Below are 17,182 nucleotides of genomic sequence, written 5' to 3'. Positions count from 1 at the left end.
GATGAGAAAATACGATCTGTTTGGTTATAAAAACGAGAGTTAAAATAGTTCCATTGCAGCTCTGTTTGACGCTGCGCTGTTTGGCTTGTAAGTGCTGCGTCGTTGCTAGGTGGAGTAATACATGAAGAGCTTCAGTTACAGTGTATTACCGGCTGATAGTGTCACACCGGCTGATAGAACGCCTCTCGGCCAATCACATTTCAGGGTCGGAACTAACTGTGGTATAATAAACTCAATATCAGTAAACTGCATTCTGCAATACAATTGTGATTAATTACATCGTTTTTTTGTTTTTTTTTTAAGACTAAAGCTTTTAATAATGGATATTTAAATATAAATAAAAAATGTTGGATAAATCGCTTTAAAATATATTTTATTAATTAATCAAAATTCATTTTAATTATGATATAAAAGGTTTTAATTATCTTATTCCCAGGTATTTTATTTGGGAGGAAAATCTGTGCTATGCCTAGAAAACAAGAGCTGTTTTTGACATTTTTGTATTGTATTTTATGGCTGAGTAAAAGTTTAACAGAGAACTATGGCATTAAATAGTAGGAAGCTCAGACACAGAAACCTTAGGTTAGAATTCAGAGAGCACTGCTTAACTTTTCGCAAATAATTAGTGTTGTGCGTTGACAACTACCAACCAGAAAGCAGGTTTGCACCTTCCCTCAAAATTGCACCTCTGAATTTGGTTCCTACAGAAGATTTGTTCCCTTTACTTTACACCAGAGTTTGCCGCTAACAACGCACACAAACAGCTAGCTCACATCTAAGGTGTAATAATTCAGTAATATTAAGTTACGCATTTTATCTAATGTGTACATGACGTTAGAAGAAAAATGCAATGCTGCTTCTTTGCAAAACCTAAGCAGTATCTGAGTAAAATTCCATGTAGATATCTTTTTTTTTAATTATGTAAGAGCTTCTGGCCTGGTTGTAAACCTGTAGTGAATAAATAAATTATTATGTCACATAAATAAAGCCTTAAATAAAATGTAATATACCTTCTGAAGTCAACGATAATGATGCTATGTTTATGTTGCTAAATAAAACTGCAAATCACCAGGCTCTGTATTAAGAGGAAATTAAGAGAAGAAGCTATGGTCATTTTAGTACATTGATTACTTTACGTAAAAAAAAAAAAAACTGTTAAAGTTTCCAAATCGACAACACTTGGAAATACTTTAACTTTAACAGCCTGAAACATATTTGGATTGGTTCAGACCAACAGTTCACTATGTAAAGAAAGTGCAGATACTAGACTTTTAATCCCTCCCATATCAGTGGCTGTAAGTAGAAGAGGAGATATTATATTATGGCTGCATTTGGAGGTGATAAAGTCTGGTCTACTGTAGATATTACAGTTGCTGCAGCGGAGCCTCATCTGCACAGCTGAGGCTTCGAGGAATGATTGCACAGCAGAGTGTGGCTGCATTCACAGGGAGAAAATAGCTCAGCACTGAAGGTAAGACTTATCTAGAGTGATCTCTGAGAGATGAATTGTAAAGGCACGTATTTCTTCCCCTCCTCTACTGTAGGTCGTGATGAAATTGAGGAGCTTCTTTTCAATATGGGCGACACGCAGCCTCGGGGAAAAAATACAGCATCCAAGCTCCTGATAAAGAATATCTGTGGCATACGATTTCCATAATTAGTGAGATAAAAGTCCACGAATTCACTTCACTCGATGTTCCCTCACAAAAAAAGTCCAGCATCTGCTGCTCTCCTGCCAGTGCTAACACATGCTAATGCAGATGGCAGAACAGATGAATGAAAAGCAGATCCAGAGAGGAGGGAGACGCAGAGCATCATGACTTTTAGGGTCCTGCAGTGAGGATTTGCTCTGATACTTAACCTCTGATACTCAAGGGGTCTTAAATCCTCCACTATCATAACTACTAATTCTTACTACTAATAGTAATTATCATAAGTGCTAATTCTGAATTAATATTTCTTAAAATTATTGAATTATTTTCAGGGTAGACAAGTACAATTCATAATAGACATGGAATTTGTCAGAGTAGACTAATAGTAGGTTATTCATATTAGATACTGAATCATTCATAGTATTTACTGAATCATTCATAGTAGATACTAAAAAAAAACTTTATAATAGTTACCGAATACTATATAGTAGATATGGAATGATTAATAGCAGATACAAAATAATTCACAGTAGATCCTGAATACTTCATATTAGATACTGAATACTACATAGCAGATACAAAAAACTTCATAGTAGATACTGCATTATTAGTAGTAGATTCTGAATACTTCATAGCAGATACTAAAAACTTTACAATAGATACAGAATACTATATAGTAGATATGGAATGATTAATAGTAGATACGGGATTATTCATAGTAGATTCTAAATACTACATAGCAGATACTAAAAATCTTTATAATAGATACTGAATACTATATAGCAGATACTAAAAACATAATAGTAGATACGGAATTATTCATAGTAGATACTGAATACTAAATAGCAGATACTAAAAACATAATAGTAGGTCATGAATACTTCATAGTAGATATGGAATGATTAATAGTAGATAGTAGGACTTATTCATAGTAGTTACTGAATACTTCATAGTAGTTACTGAATACTACATAGCAGATACTAAAAACTTAATATTGTATATAGAATGATTCATAGTATATCCTGAATACTTCTTAGTAGATACTGAATACTTCATAGTAGTTGCTGAATACTACATAGCAGATACAAACAACTTCATAGCAGATACTGAATACTTCATAATAGTTCCTGAATACTACATAGCAGATACTAAAAACATAATAGTAGATCCTGAATACGTCATAGTAGATACTGAATACTACATAGTAGATACTAAAAAACATTTTAATAGATACTGAATACTATATAGCAGATACTAAAAACGTCATAGTAGATATTGAATAATTCATAGTAGATCCTAAATATTTCATAGCAGATACTGAATACTTCATAGTAATTACTAATACTACATAGCAGATACAAAAAACGTCAAAGTAGACATGAAATGATTCATAGTAGATCCTGAATACTTCATAGGAGATGATGGTGTAGCTGTCCTCCTCATGCTGAAGCTCTCTCAGTCAGAGTTAGCACAGGCATTAAAGTGGTGTAAAGGCTGAATGCATAGCATCGATTTCAATTAATGCTTTACAGATAGACCATACTAAATCCTCACATTATGGCAGTGGAGTGTAAGTGAAGTGTGTCAGGTCTTCTCCAGTTATAACTGCATCATTATAGTTTAACAATACCACTTAGCTTACACGACTACACTCCTTACAAGTCTTTTTGTCTCACTTAAAAGAATAGTGTGGGAACCCGTTAAAGGCCTATATCACTGAGGGTTTTTTTTTTTCACATGCATGGACTGAGAGGGCGAAACAGTGCATTCTAAACCTAGAAATACTGGCATAATTCCTTAAAGTTTTACATTTTAAGTATGATAGTGGCTAAAATGTATCACATACAATCTACGTTCTGATGATGCTACATAAAACCTAACATTTAAATAATCTATTTTTATAACACATCAGTTCTTCAGTGTGATTTATGCTATGAACCTGGTGTTAGTGAGAATACTGGTGAAGATTTGGTTTTAGTAGTATTAATGGTGTTAATGTGGTTTCGGAGTGCATTATTTTTTGCAAATGCAAATTCAGCGTAGATACTTTTAAAAAAATCTGGTTTCAGTATGATTAATAGTAAAAATCTGATTTCAGTGTAAATCCTTTTTTAATTTTGTTTTAGTACTATGGTAAAAAAATGGTAGAAATAGTGTCAGTAATGGTAAAAATTAAATTTTAGTATGAATCCTGTTTTATTTTTATTTTTTCAATATGATTAATAGTGTCAATCTTTTTTATATATATTTTTTATTATTTTAGTGTGATTAATGGTGTGAATCTTTTTTGACTGATATCAGTATGACATTTTTATTTGATTTCAGTATGCTTAATGGTATGAATCTTTTTCTGAATCAGACTTCAGTATGATTAATAAGGTGAATCATTTTTTTATTTGATTTTAGTATGATTAATGGTGTGAATCTTTCTCTGGATCTGATTTCAGTATGATTACTGTTGTGAATCTTTTATTTGATTTCAGTATGATTACTGTTGTGAATCTTTTATTTGATTTCAGTATGATTACTGGTGTAAATATTTTTTTTTCTGGATCTGACTTCAGTATGAATAATAAGGTGAATCTTTTTTATTTTAGTATGATTAATGGTGTGAATCTTTTTCTGGATTTGAGTTTTGTATGATTACTGCTGTGAATCTTTTATTTGATTTCAGTATAAATAATGGTGTAAATCATTTTCTGGAACTGATTTCAGTGTGACTACTGGTGTGAATCTTTTTTCTATTTGATTCCAGTGTGATCAATGGTGTGAACCAGTTTTCAATGTAATTATTGGCATGAACCTGATTTTAGTGTGCTGGTAGTGTTGATCTGTTTGCAATGCGATTTCAACACATAATTTGTGCAGTGAAATGACATCAGATAAATAATTAAAATGAATAACATTAGCATACCTATTTACTGTAAACTGTAATGTATTGTATTAAAGGGGAAATGGTGTACAAATGTAATTCAGTGCATCATTATTTCATTATAATATAGATGATGGGAATATGTATAACAGAAAGTGATTTAATTACTCACTTAGTCAAATGTTGCCCAGATCATTAGTGACAAATTACTCACTTTTGTCTGCAATTAAAGGGTCAATTATGAGCAATTATTTGTAGAAACAAAACAAAGGATGTATCCGCCAGTGTGCTCTGAAACCCCAGTCACCAACTCTTCTGTCTGTGGAGTATAAATCTTCTCACCACATGCTCCAGTGTTTTGTACCCACAAGTGTTCTGCATTAATAATAAAGGAGTCAAGAGCCGTCCTGATCCAGACGAGATCATAGATGTGACATTCACTGCCTTCAGTAAATACTGATTGAATATTAAATGCCTACTGATTAAAACAGGAGGAATTAGATCTCTAAACGTACTCACATTTAATAGATATTATTAAAGGGTGTCTGATGTGATGTGCTGATGTTTTAACTACAGTTTTGCCACAGACTACAGTTTATTATAAGCTGTCTTAATCCAATCTCTCATTGAAGTAGTTATTATATTAGGTGAAGATTGGTAACTAATGTACCGAAATGTCTGCAGTGGTGAAAGTTAATACATCTGGTAGCATCAGGGTGAAATATACATATTGCATTTCCCCCCAAATCAACTGATTTCAACTGATTCTGACTGAGTAAAAAGGCAAAACTTGTGGTTGTATATGGTTATGTAATCCTCCAATCATAATGTTTGTTCTCATATCATTATGGTGATGATATATAATAATAGCTGGAGTGTTCAGTCAGTTCAGATGAATAGCATGTAATAGTATGTAATCTGTACTTATTCTCTGGTTTGAATTGATTCATGAGTCAACAAGCAGCTTGTAATCAGCTTATTGTTTGGAGTGAAACACACAGAATAACTACTACCCTGACAATAATGTTATAATACAGTGATCTCATCTTAACTGTGTACATATGCAAAGCCAAATCCACTGGAATATTATCACTAAACTATTCCAGTGAGACTATTTAAAATATGTGTGACTATCTGAATCTGATTTCAGTTTTTTTTTTTTTATGTGGATCCCATTAGATCAGTGTGTTTACTCTTATGGATCTGGTTTCAATGTGGTGACAAATGTGGATTGGGTTTTAGTACGATTACTGGTTTAGATCTGATTTCAGTGTCATAACCGGTCTGGATCTGGTCACAGATGGATTACTTTTTTTGGTTTGGATCTGATTTTAGTGTGATTACCAGAGTGGATCTGATTTTAATGTGATTTCTGATGTTGGCCTGTATTTTGTGTGAGTACCAGTGTGGATCTGATTTCAGTTTGATTACTGGTTTAGATCTGGTTTTAGTGTCATAACCAGTGTGGATCTGGTTTCAGTGTGATTGCCACTGTAGATCTGGGTTCGGTGTGATTACCAGTGTGGATCTGGTTTTAGTGTCCTAACCAGTGTGGACCTGGTCACAGTGTGATAAGTGGTGTGGTTCTGGTTTCAGAGTGATTACTGATGTTGGTCTGGTTTTTGTGTGATTATCAGTGTGGATCTAATTTCAGTGTGATTACCAGTGTAAATCGACTTTGACGATACAACTTTGGTCTCTGGTTTATTTGCTGGTATGGTTCTAATTTTAGTGTGATAAACCCTCTAGGGTTGACAGCTGGTGCATCAAATTTGATGTTTCTTGTTGTTTTTAATAGTATATTCAAATTAATGCAAAGGGAAACGTTCCAGTCTGCTACTCTTATCAAATAAGAAACACAAGTGATGTAGTCAGCACTACTAGAAATGACCTTTGACTCTGCATTAATGGTTTGTAATTTGTTCATATCAGTAAATCTGACATTTTGAAATACATTCTCTCTGTGCCTGAAAGAGACAACAGACCTTACTATCTGTGGACGCTGCAGGAGGCAACAGCAAATTATGAAATAAACAAAATGTCTTTTTAAAGAATTTAAAGTCAGGGATGATAAGACCTCCTACTGAGATATTTTAAGAGGCTTGAAGGATATTACCCAGCTGCTTCAATGGCTTTTATTATTAATGTGTTTTGGATCTTGATGATTTTCGCTTTCTTTTATGTCCTAGAGAATGTGTTAAAATGAATGGCTGTAATTGCTGAGATGCTACAGATGTAGCAGACACAGATTAGGTGAAGGAACACTGAATAAGTATCACATACGGTTACATATGGAACATATGGAGCATGATACCGCTTGACGCGCAAAATCAAGAGACCGAGATTCTAACAAGTAGTTACTGATTGCATTAGGAATTCATGACAGGCTGCAGTGGGACGGCCCCAGAGGTCAGGGAGTCAAATCGTGAGTCCAGTATGTCGAAAGAGCAGCTGCCACATCAAAGCATTTCAATGCGTTCTAATGAATCAGTCTGGCTATAAACCGGGCCGCTGTCTTGACGCCTCTGACATCAGTAAATTAATAGGGTGTGTAAATTACAGCCATAAAGTCGCAGCAGCCGGCGATGCGGTGGACAGGAGGAAAGGACATAAACACTATACATTACCTGCCGTGAAGTTGTAGTTTGCCGAAAAGCCGATAGCTTCCAGTTCCCCGTCCGCGACAAATTTTATCCAGAGGTAGCGTCCGCTCGACCTGATGTACTGGGGGCTCTGCTGGCCACAGTAGCGTCCAATTATTGGAGAAAAGCCAAAAGGACCGTCCCGCACTTCGATGTGGTCAAATTTACATTCCCATGAAGGTTCTATTGAATACTTTTCGTCAAAGAAGAGATCAATGCACTGTCTCGGGGGAGCTGCAACAGCAAGAGCAAACACACAGCACAAACATATCACTCAGACCTACAGGGAACACTTACGCTGTAACTCAACACACGCTGATCATTAGCATTTTAACCACAGGTCTTCTGCACAATCCTTTAAAGCAAAATCTAGTCACCTTTTAAAAAATTAACAAAAAAAAAAAAAAAAAACATTTTTATTACCCAGTTATGCACATATTCAAATGTGACATGTACAGTATTTATGTCTATTCTTATTAAAACAGAGTAATTGATACATAGATAAACACTTTAAAAATATATATGGCTCAATTTGCTATAACATTTTTTCAGGCAATTTATAACATAAAAGGTTGTGTTCTCTCTATTTCTGAATATGTGGATTAGACTTAAGTTTCAGAGATGACTCATGATTGGATTAAATAATTTGAGTCCGATATCAGCTTTAATAAGGGTTTGGGAAAATCGCCCATTCATTTTTAAAATCAATCTAATCAATTCAATCGCTACAATCTTTCAGAAGAAGAAAAAAAGGCACATGAACAATAAAGAATAAATACAGAAAATGCATGAAAAGATTATTATTTACTCCATCTAATTAATAATAAGGAAATAAATCTTGTACATCTTAAATACAGTAAAGACAAGAAAACTTCTCTTTTTTAATGCCATTATTTTGACACAGATTTAATGAAATCAAATGCTTTAGACTGCACCATGTGTCTCTGCAGAGGATGTACACTGGTGTACACTTATGCCAGTCTTATTCAGTAATTATAAAAGGACTTACAGGACTTATAGTATAATATAGGATGGATATAGTTGCTAATATGACGAATTAGCATCAAAGATTACGTCACAGTTGTTGTAGTTTTGGGTTGCTCTGAAAAACATTTAATCAATGTGTACAACATTTATACATAAATAAATGACATCAGTCTTTTGTTATTGTTAGATGTAAATGAACTGGGAGAGAAAAAAATGTTGATGTAATGTGTTTTAAGTAAACATGATGTAGTTTAATTTTTTGGTCCTAGTGGTACAACTGGAATAAAGCAGTGACCTAAAATAAATAAAAATAAATTAATAGCATCATCTCTAGGCAAGTTTTTTTTTTTTTTTTGTGGAAAAAAATATTCAAAAATCGTTATTTTAATGTCTGTAGAGAGATGAGTGTGTTGCATTTAAAAACCAAATATACCTAAATGAGTCATGTTCTGGATCCACTGCTCTGGCTCCATTTAGTAAAGAACAGGTTTTAAATTTACTTATATAACATTATTATTATGCTATGAATGATGTATTGGCTTAGTTCATTCTGAAGTAAAACCACCCAACAAACTGAAACTGACGTAAAGCCTGAAATCAGAAATCTCTGCATGTTCTCCTTCTACACTGTGCTGTTTCTCAGGGCAAAACACGCTGCATATCTCAGAGACTAGAAAAGGAAGTTAACTAATTTAATTAATAATGTGATACTGTTATGTTGATATGGTAAACTAAACACTTAAACATAGGGCGAAAACTACCGTTACTTATAATGTTACTTATAGTGACATACAAATACAAAAAATCAACAAAAAAATAAATTGTTGTATCCAGAAATACGTAAGAGTCAGACTGCAATGCAATTCAAATGAAAGATAAATCCTACTAGTAACAATCAATGTTACAACTTTGAAACTGATAATGGAGTCGTTATTGGGCTACACTTACAGAACTCATGTCTAATGCATGTATACCATACAACATGCCAGACATCTCAGCATGGAGTCGTAGAGGTTCCTAATGGTGTTCTGCGATACTCCATCTCATACTGTTTCATTTGTTATGTAGTGTCTGCAGATTTTGCAGTAGGGGTGAGGTGTTGATATTGCATCCAATAGTATCCCACATATGCTAATCCTGTCAAGGCAACCCACCAAGTCTCACTCCTGATAGATGAATACTTCTAGGTGCAACAATTATTTATTTGATGATGGTTGTATAATAAACATGACTCGTATTAATGAAATGTTATTTACATTTTGTTTTTGTGCACATATATATTTTTTCATCTTTCAAACATCCCTTTGACAAGATTTGGTGCATGTTTTCACAGTTTCTAATGACACAAATTATGAAATCTTTATAAAAAGAAAACTTTTTTTTAATAGTTTTAGAAATCTAGCTAGAACTGTACTGAAGCACCCATACATTGCATAATTTAGATAACCAACATTTCTTTGTCTATTAATGAAAGAAATGAGAGAAATAAATCAAGCCTGTGTTCAAGTGAGTGTACCTTCAATGATGTAAATGCACTCTCTCTCTGGGGGGTATTTGTTGGGGTAGTTGGGAGATGTGAACAGCCCTCCCTCTGGATTTTTCACCCACGTTCCGCACTGCCCGGCGGGCTGCACCCCTGAGTTGTTTTTCACTGAAGGAAGAAGCAGAATCAAAAGTCAAGAGACTAAACAAAAAGCAAGTTATGTGACCCAATAAAGAGAAAATGAACTAAAAAAGCATTCCGTTCCTACATTACCTGCTTCCTTTTTCGTTGCCCCAGACAACCCAAGTATGAGGAGACTTGCAACAACTGCGAGAGGATATGAAAAAGAGAGCATTATTAGCAGCTGAAAAATCCACAATAAAAAACCTGTGAAGGGTATTCTATTGTTAATCAATAGATGAGCGCTGCGCTGCTGGTTTGCGGCTCACAAAGATTGAACTCAATTTCGGGATTATTATGAGGGTAATTTCAGGTTCATTTCCAAAGAGATCAGAAAAGTAGAGTAAAAACTCTACTTTGAAACACAAAGTTGTTCCAGTTCCAGTGTGCAGTGGACAGTGATTACACAGCAAATTCTCACAGTGTTCATTCTTGTTCTTAGATGCTGTAGGAGATCATTTATTCCTGGAGTGTTTACCAATATAGTAATATAGTATAGTATATCACATCAGTCCCACTTTCTATATTTCTATAGATATTTCTATAGATATATTCATGTGTCACCATCAGCAAATATACATAAGTACAGCTTCAGATATAGACCCATAATTATTTTATCGCTGCATCCCGAACAGAAACTTTGTGATGTCTTCAGAAGATTAAATTAGACAGGGTTCCTGAGTTTCAGCTCCACAAAACTTCCTCTGTAAATCCAGCTGTTAATCCTATTAATCCTCGAGTGCAAACAGCCAAACAACCAATCGTGTGAAACACTGTTGAGCAGCTTATATTTAGCTTGTAGAAACATGTAGAACGTACAGTATTTTCAGTATTATCACTATTGTCATGTACCTAAATAAATAACATTTCAATTTGAACATCCTAAATATATAATATCTTCATATATATGAGAATGGTGTAAGAAAACCACAGTTATAACAGTGTGTTATTCTAATGACAGATACATTTGCCTATTTCAAACATTAATTCCTGAAATAAGAAAATATCTTGTCTATGGAATACAACACATTTACAATACAGCATAAAGGATTAGCTATACAAGTGAAAATGTCTAGAATAAGGTGAATTAGTCATATAGTGTTCTTACAACAACTTCAACTTCTGTATATTTCTATATAGTTTTATATATTTCTACATAAATTATGAGAAAATGATGAGAAAACAGATATCAATCAAGAAATGAATCATATCAAATTTCCTTTTTTACACTAGTTTACATCGCACAGAAATCAGTCTATATTAGATGTAACACTGCACTATATTTCAAACATAAAAAACTAAACTATGCTTACAATGCTAAGATGCCTCATACAATAACCCTGTTATCTCTAGCATATCCATCCAAAAGAATGCTGTACTGTACATACTAGTGTACCTCTAAATAAGTCTTATTTTTGTACCACTACTTTTTACTCCAGATTCCCCAGTACAGTAAACATGTCTTTTACCATAGTGATTGAGGTTAACCTTGCACAACTCACATATATCATATACATAAACTATGGAAAAAATAAGAGACCACCTAAAAATGACGAGTTTCTTTCATTTTAACAAATTGAAATTTTCATAATATAATCAAGAGGAAGATGGATGATCACAAGCCATCAACCCAAACTTAAATGTTTTTACCAGGAGTGGCATAAAGTTATCCAAAAGCAGTGTGTAAGACTGGTGGAGGAAAGCATGCCAATATGCATGAAATCTGTGATTAAAACCATGGTTATTACACCAAACACTGATTTCTGATCTATTACAACTTTATGAATATGAACTTGTTGTCTTTGCATTATCTTAATATTTTCCACATATCCCTCCTATATATTGAATGCCTTTGTTGGGGTCTGCAATAGAGTAGTGCTGTTACCTAACCAGTATAAAGTACAGCCTCCACACAGTGGGGTTAGTTTTAGTTAGTTACTGTAACTCCAAGGCAAAGAAATATACCTTTAGAGCAACTAAAGGTTTTTGACACAGGTTGAGATTTGATGTTTGATGGGGCTGATATTTGCTACTTGTGGTGTAAAACTAGAGAGTGTTTGATACAGCAGACTCTTTTTACTGATATCATTTACGGTATTTAGATGCAGATATTTTTATATATTCGTGTCAGACTGTTTGTCTGCTTTAAATAACATTCAATTGTTATGTTTACTCTGCCTGTGGGATCAGTTGTAAAATCTGCATGTTGCTAAACTTTTAGGTTGTGTCCACTGCAATTATACTAAAAAATATATCTAAAAAAGAAAATCTTTTCTATTCACTGCATTCACAAATGTAGCTCACACATGAAATATTAGTGTCTCATGGAGCACACTTGTATAGATTTGTGCCTCATGCTTAAAATGTTAGTATCGAGATGTAGCTAAAAAAATCCAGCTCAAGACTAGCTCTTAATAGAAGCTGGTTTTGCATGGTTTAAGCTAGTCATTGATTATTAAGGTGGCTGTCCTGCTGAAACAAGCTGCATATTCTGGTTAACCATTCTTAGCTCTTGAACTGCATCTTCTGTTATCATGATCAACCTGACCATGCTGGTCACTTTGGATATCTAGTTTATCCAGTTAAATCTGGATATACAAGTCAAAATGTCTAGAATAAACTAAACTATGCTTACGATGCCAGCATATCTCAAAAAAATAGCCCTGAAACCTCTAGCATATACACCCAAAAGAATACAGAACTGTACATACTAGTACAATACAACCTCAAAATAAATCATACTTTTGCACTTTTTACTCCAGATTTACTTTCTACAGTAAACATGTCTTTTACCATAGTAAGTTCTATACAGGAATCCTATATATACTTCTTTCTTGGGGTTTGCAATAGAGTAGTGCTGATTCCCAACCAGTATAAAGTTTGGAAATTTGGATTATTGGTCTGAGAAATCATCCTGTTGGACCATTGTGTTCATGCTGGTCAACCAGTGTGTTTATTACAGTGATGCTTTTTAACCAATGTGTTCATACTGAAAAGAAGAGGAATGACCAGTGGTCAAACAAATGCATTATACAAGCTAACCATGCTGATCAACCAGTGTGTTTCATACTGTACACTGACCAATGCTCATGCTGGTAAAAGTGCAATGAATGAGCCGGTCAAGCCAGCTGGATAATGTTGGTCAACCAGAATGTCACTAACTAGCGATGCTGTTCAACCAGTGTGTTCATGCTGGAAAAAAGAAGAACAAGCTGCACAACCTGTTGGATCATGCTTGCCAACCATTGTTTTCATGTGATTGTACTAGAGAGAAGAGGAACAAGCTGGTGAAACCAGCTGGATGATATTGGTCAACCAGTGTGTTCATTCAGGGAGGAAGATGAACAAGCAAGCTGTTCAACCAGCTGGATCATGCTGGTCAACCAACATGTTTATGCTGGTTTTGCTGCTCAACCAGTAAGTTGGTATGCTGGAAGGAAGAGCAAGCTTGCAAACCAACTCACTATTTTGATAAGAACTGATCATGCTTGTAGACCAGCTAAACAACAAAAGTCAAAGAAAAGAAAAGCATTCCCTTATGATGATCAAGACATAATAAGCTGTCAGCAGGATATATATATATACTGTATCTTCACAAAAAACACATCAGTGTACACACACGTAGAAACACCAGTGCTATAGCAGTATGCAGCTGCCATATATAACTCACTTCATAACATCCTGGCACAAGTCTATATCATCAGAGTGAAGTTAAGCCGGGGTTTGGACTCACCGTGAAGGAAACTGCGCCCATGTACCATGTCTGTTCCTTTCACAACGGGCTTCAACCTCAACTAATTCCATTTAGAAGGAAATACTTCTGGAAGAAAAGAGCGAGGATGGGTCTGAAGTGTTACAGAGAGAGAGAGAGAGAGAAAGAGAGAGAGAGAGGGAGAGAAGAGAGCGAGAGCGAGAGGCAGCAGTGTGGAGTCAGTGCAGGGATTTCATGCAGGGGTTGCTCTGATGATGCAGTGGGGAGAAAATTCCATAAAGAGATGCCCAACTCCTCTCCAGCTTGACTGGGATATAAAAGCAGCTGGGCTTTAGAGCACAAGCCTGAAATCCATCCAGATGCTTCCAAATCCTTCTGCTGCTGTTGCTGCTGCTACTGTTTCTGCTGCTGCTGTGTGAACTCTTTACTCTTCATTCACTCTTATAGTTAAAAAGAAAGAATTAATCCCTCTCTTTTTAGGGGCAATCCTCAGGGGCAATCCGTGCCCACCTTTGGCCAGAACATGTTTCCAGTCCCATTCCTCTTCTTTGACTTGTTTGGAGCATGCACAGCACAACCCAAGCCAACTTCAGCAAGAAATGAAAAAACAACAAGGTGTTTGTGCTGTTCGGCTCTTCCAGTCTTCTCTCCAGATGATAATAACAAAAAAGGAACAATCCCACCATTCAATCAATCAGCCCAGGATGAGTTCAACCATCAGCTCCATCACTGGCAGCAGTTGGAGCTCATTTCATGGCTGTGCAATAAGCAAATCCTTCCGAGTTCATGGTAGATGGTGCACCCCCCCTCCTCAGTGTGATGCAGCAGCAGCAGTGAGCAGGGAAATACACGCAATCCAGTTTAAAACGCTGCTGGTGCATCAAGTGGATGTGGATGATGCTGCTCTGAGGAGCCCAGCCAGACTGCGGGACCTCAGAGAGCCAGAGATAGAGAGACAGAGAAAGAGAGGAGAGAGACAGAAACCACTGTAAAATTAAAAGAGTGAAGGAAAGACGCGAAAGAGAAAGAAAACCAAGCACACAGAGGGAGAGAGAAAAAGAAAACGAGAGAAAAAGAGGTGAGGAGACCTGCAGCAACTGCAGCGCGAACGAACTGCTGAGCTGGACGCGCACGACACGCTGTGTTTTTACACCCGTATTCAGACAAAGCCACGCCCCCGCCACGCTTCCCGCCCTATGATTGGATAAGTGTACTCCTGCTCTGCTGGTGGGCGGGGGGTGGGCAGTAGTAGCCCCGCCTCCTGCACCGACATTGACTGGTGGTTAATAGGAATACTGTAGTTGATACGTATAATGTATATTAAAACTGACGGTAATATATCCCGATACCAATATAATACCAATTTCTACCAGTAATGATTATATTTTTTGTAATAAATATATCAGATAAAATTATTAGTTGATGTGTTAGGATCAGGGACAATTGTGATGGCTGGATGACTGAGTCAGAGTTTTTCCAAACTGCAGCTTTTGTGATGTGTCCCCAGTTTGCAGTGGTTATTCTATCAAAAGTTATGCAAAAGAAAGGAACAGTAGTAAACTGGTGGTCATGGGTGACCACGGCTCATTGATACACATGGTGAGTGAGGGCTTGCCCCTGTGGTCCTTAACATCTTGTGGATGCCCAGGTATGTGTGTATGTTGCTTACCTAGGGAACACATGGCACCAGGATTTACCACATTTGACCAATGTTCCTTTCAGCCATTATTACAATATATTTTCAAAATTATAACACTAAAAAGGTGCTTTCATACCTACTTTGTTTGGTTTGTATCTTTCAATTTGGTCCAATCCAATATAGCAGATGTGACAGATACTATGAAATATGGACGGTTCATATGAACTGAAACATATATCCAGTTGCAACTATAAATAAACAGAATTTCATCATAAAACACTGATTCTCATAATTTTTATCTGTATAAAATGTGTTTTCAGACTCTACTGCTAAATATATTTAAAATATTTCTCCAGAAATGCAGATGCTTCTGTTAAAAGGTGAGAGACATTTCCTCTACATATAAAAAGTGCCAGTTGATGCCTAAAAAATGTTCAGTCATTCTGCAGCTCGATGACGCTGCTGATCAAAGTGACTGGAGGATGTGAAGTAACGGTGTCTGCAGTGTTAAATGAGCCTTGGCAACCAGTGGACATTTCCCATGTTGCAATATTCGCATTCAGCATGTCTTGCTTGGACCTGATGCCACGTCGTGCATGCTAATAGATACATCTGTATGCACACATCGACCGGCATAAAATATGACACTTCTCAAGTACATCAAGGGCTTTTGAGTAACAGCCAACTTATAGACGGTTCCAGCCCTGGACGAGATTAGCATTAGTAAATCTGACACTGATTCAAGATCGTTTTTGGAAGTTCTTCTCACCTTAAAAGATGCAGTTATTGGTGGAGATAACAGAAGCTTGTAGTTTTAATGAAATTAAATATAAAAAATATTTGTAATGCAAAACTGAAATTTATAGAAAACTCTGAAGTAGTTTTATATGTATTATTTAAGGCCAATCTGGTCTTCCAGTTTTTTAGTGTTACCAATTATTTGCTTTTGAAATAAATCCTCTACATTTACTTTCATTAATGCATATGTTAATTGTTGACTTTGACAATGAAACACGTACCTCCTTTAAAGCTGACTTGACTTGATTAGATGTTGGAAGAGGTGTTTTTATACCATATAAATAATACACTATATACAAAATAAAATATTATAAAGATTACTTCAAATCATCCACTTTAGCCTTTATCATCCACTTTCATTTAGATGTTTTTTTTTTCTTGTTGCAATTAGTACACCAATGCGTACAGCATTATATTAGTTTGTTGGCATTTTCAGCTCTAATAAATTGACACCCTTTCGGACCACATATTAAGAATGGAAATATTGTTTTCTCTCTATATCTCACATTATTATTCCTCTGAGGATTCTTGCAGATCATGTGTGCAAATCTTTAACTTTAGTGGATAAGCTCTGCTTATTGTAAATACAGGAAAAATGTCCTATGTTCTGGACTAGTGCAGATATCTGTAAATTTTAACATTGTTTATAGCTGTAGTGATTATCTGGTCAACATAGCAGGTTAACTGGCTACGAGAGCTGTTTATATCAAATGTATATTGTAGATACCATAGTTGGTGAACCTGACAATGATGTCAGGTTCTGAGTTCCTAAAACTGGATCCTTAAGTAGACAGTAATTGCACTTGAATGCAGAACAAACTACGGCAGGTAGACCCTTGGAAGTGCAGTGGTCTTTGTGTGGTTGTTTCTGGTCCACATCTGAGTTTGATTACTGTATTAACAATAAACCAACATGAACACATAGGAGAGGCTGATTTAACTGGTGTGAAAAGTTTGGAAAAGAAACGGTCATGTATACATAAATTACTTATAGTTTATTTACTTACTTACTTTGATACTGAGGAGTTATATTAGAAACAAGATTAGTGCATAGTTTTAATATAGTTATATGAAGCTTTTTTGCAAAGTAGTGTAAAAGAGTTCTTCACACAGCTATATGCACTAACAGTGACTAACAGTACACTGACTATGAAAGAAAAAGAACAGATAAATGTGAACAGACTGTCCTTCACAGCTTCTCACGCAGCAAACACTAC

At 35.5% G+C, this 17,182-nt stretch overlaps 1 protein-coding gene across 2 annotated transcripts in view; it reads right to left on the bottom strand.

Annotated features, from left to right (window-relative positions):
• The window catches only part of neto1l (neuropilin (NRP) and tolloid (TLL)-like 1, like), a 125,722-nt gene extending 111,086 nt beyond the window's left edge, over positions 1-14,636 (bottom strand). For both annotated transcript variants that reach the window (XR_007441358.1, XM_007254762.4), the window contains exons 1-4: positions 13,550-14,636; positions 9,910-9,963; positions 9,670-9,804; positions 7,152-7,400 (exon numbers count right to left, since the gene is read on the bottom strand). Coding sequence is in view for 1 of the 2 variants with exons in the window: in XM_007254762.4 (XP_007254824.2) it covers positions 7,152-7,400; positions 9,670-9,804; positions 9,910-9,963; positions 13,550-13,577 (466 nt within the window). In the remaining variant the exon portion in view is untranslated. The remainder of the gene's footprint in view (positions 1-7,151; positions 7,401-9,669; positions 9,805-9,909; positions 9,964-13,549) is intronic.
• Positions 14,637-17,182: the final 2,546 nt, after the last annotated feature.

This window comes from Astyanax mexicanus, chromosome 1 (assembly GCF_023375975.1).
Source record: "Astyanax mexicanus isolate ESR-SI-001 chromosome 1, AstMex3_surface, whole genome shotgun sequence".
NCBI lineage: Eukaryota > Metazoa > Chordata > Actinopteri > Characiformes > Acestrorhamphidae > Astyanax > Astyanax mexicanus.
This window is presented reverse-complemented; position numbering and strand designations above follow the sequence as displayed.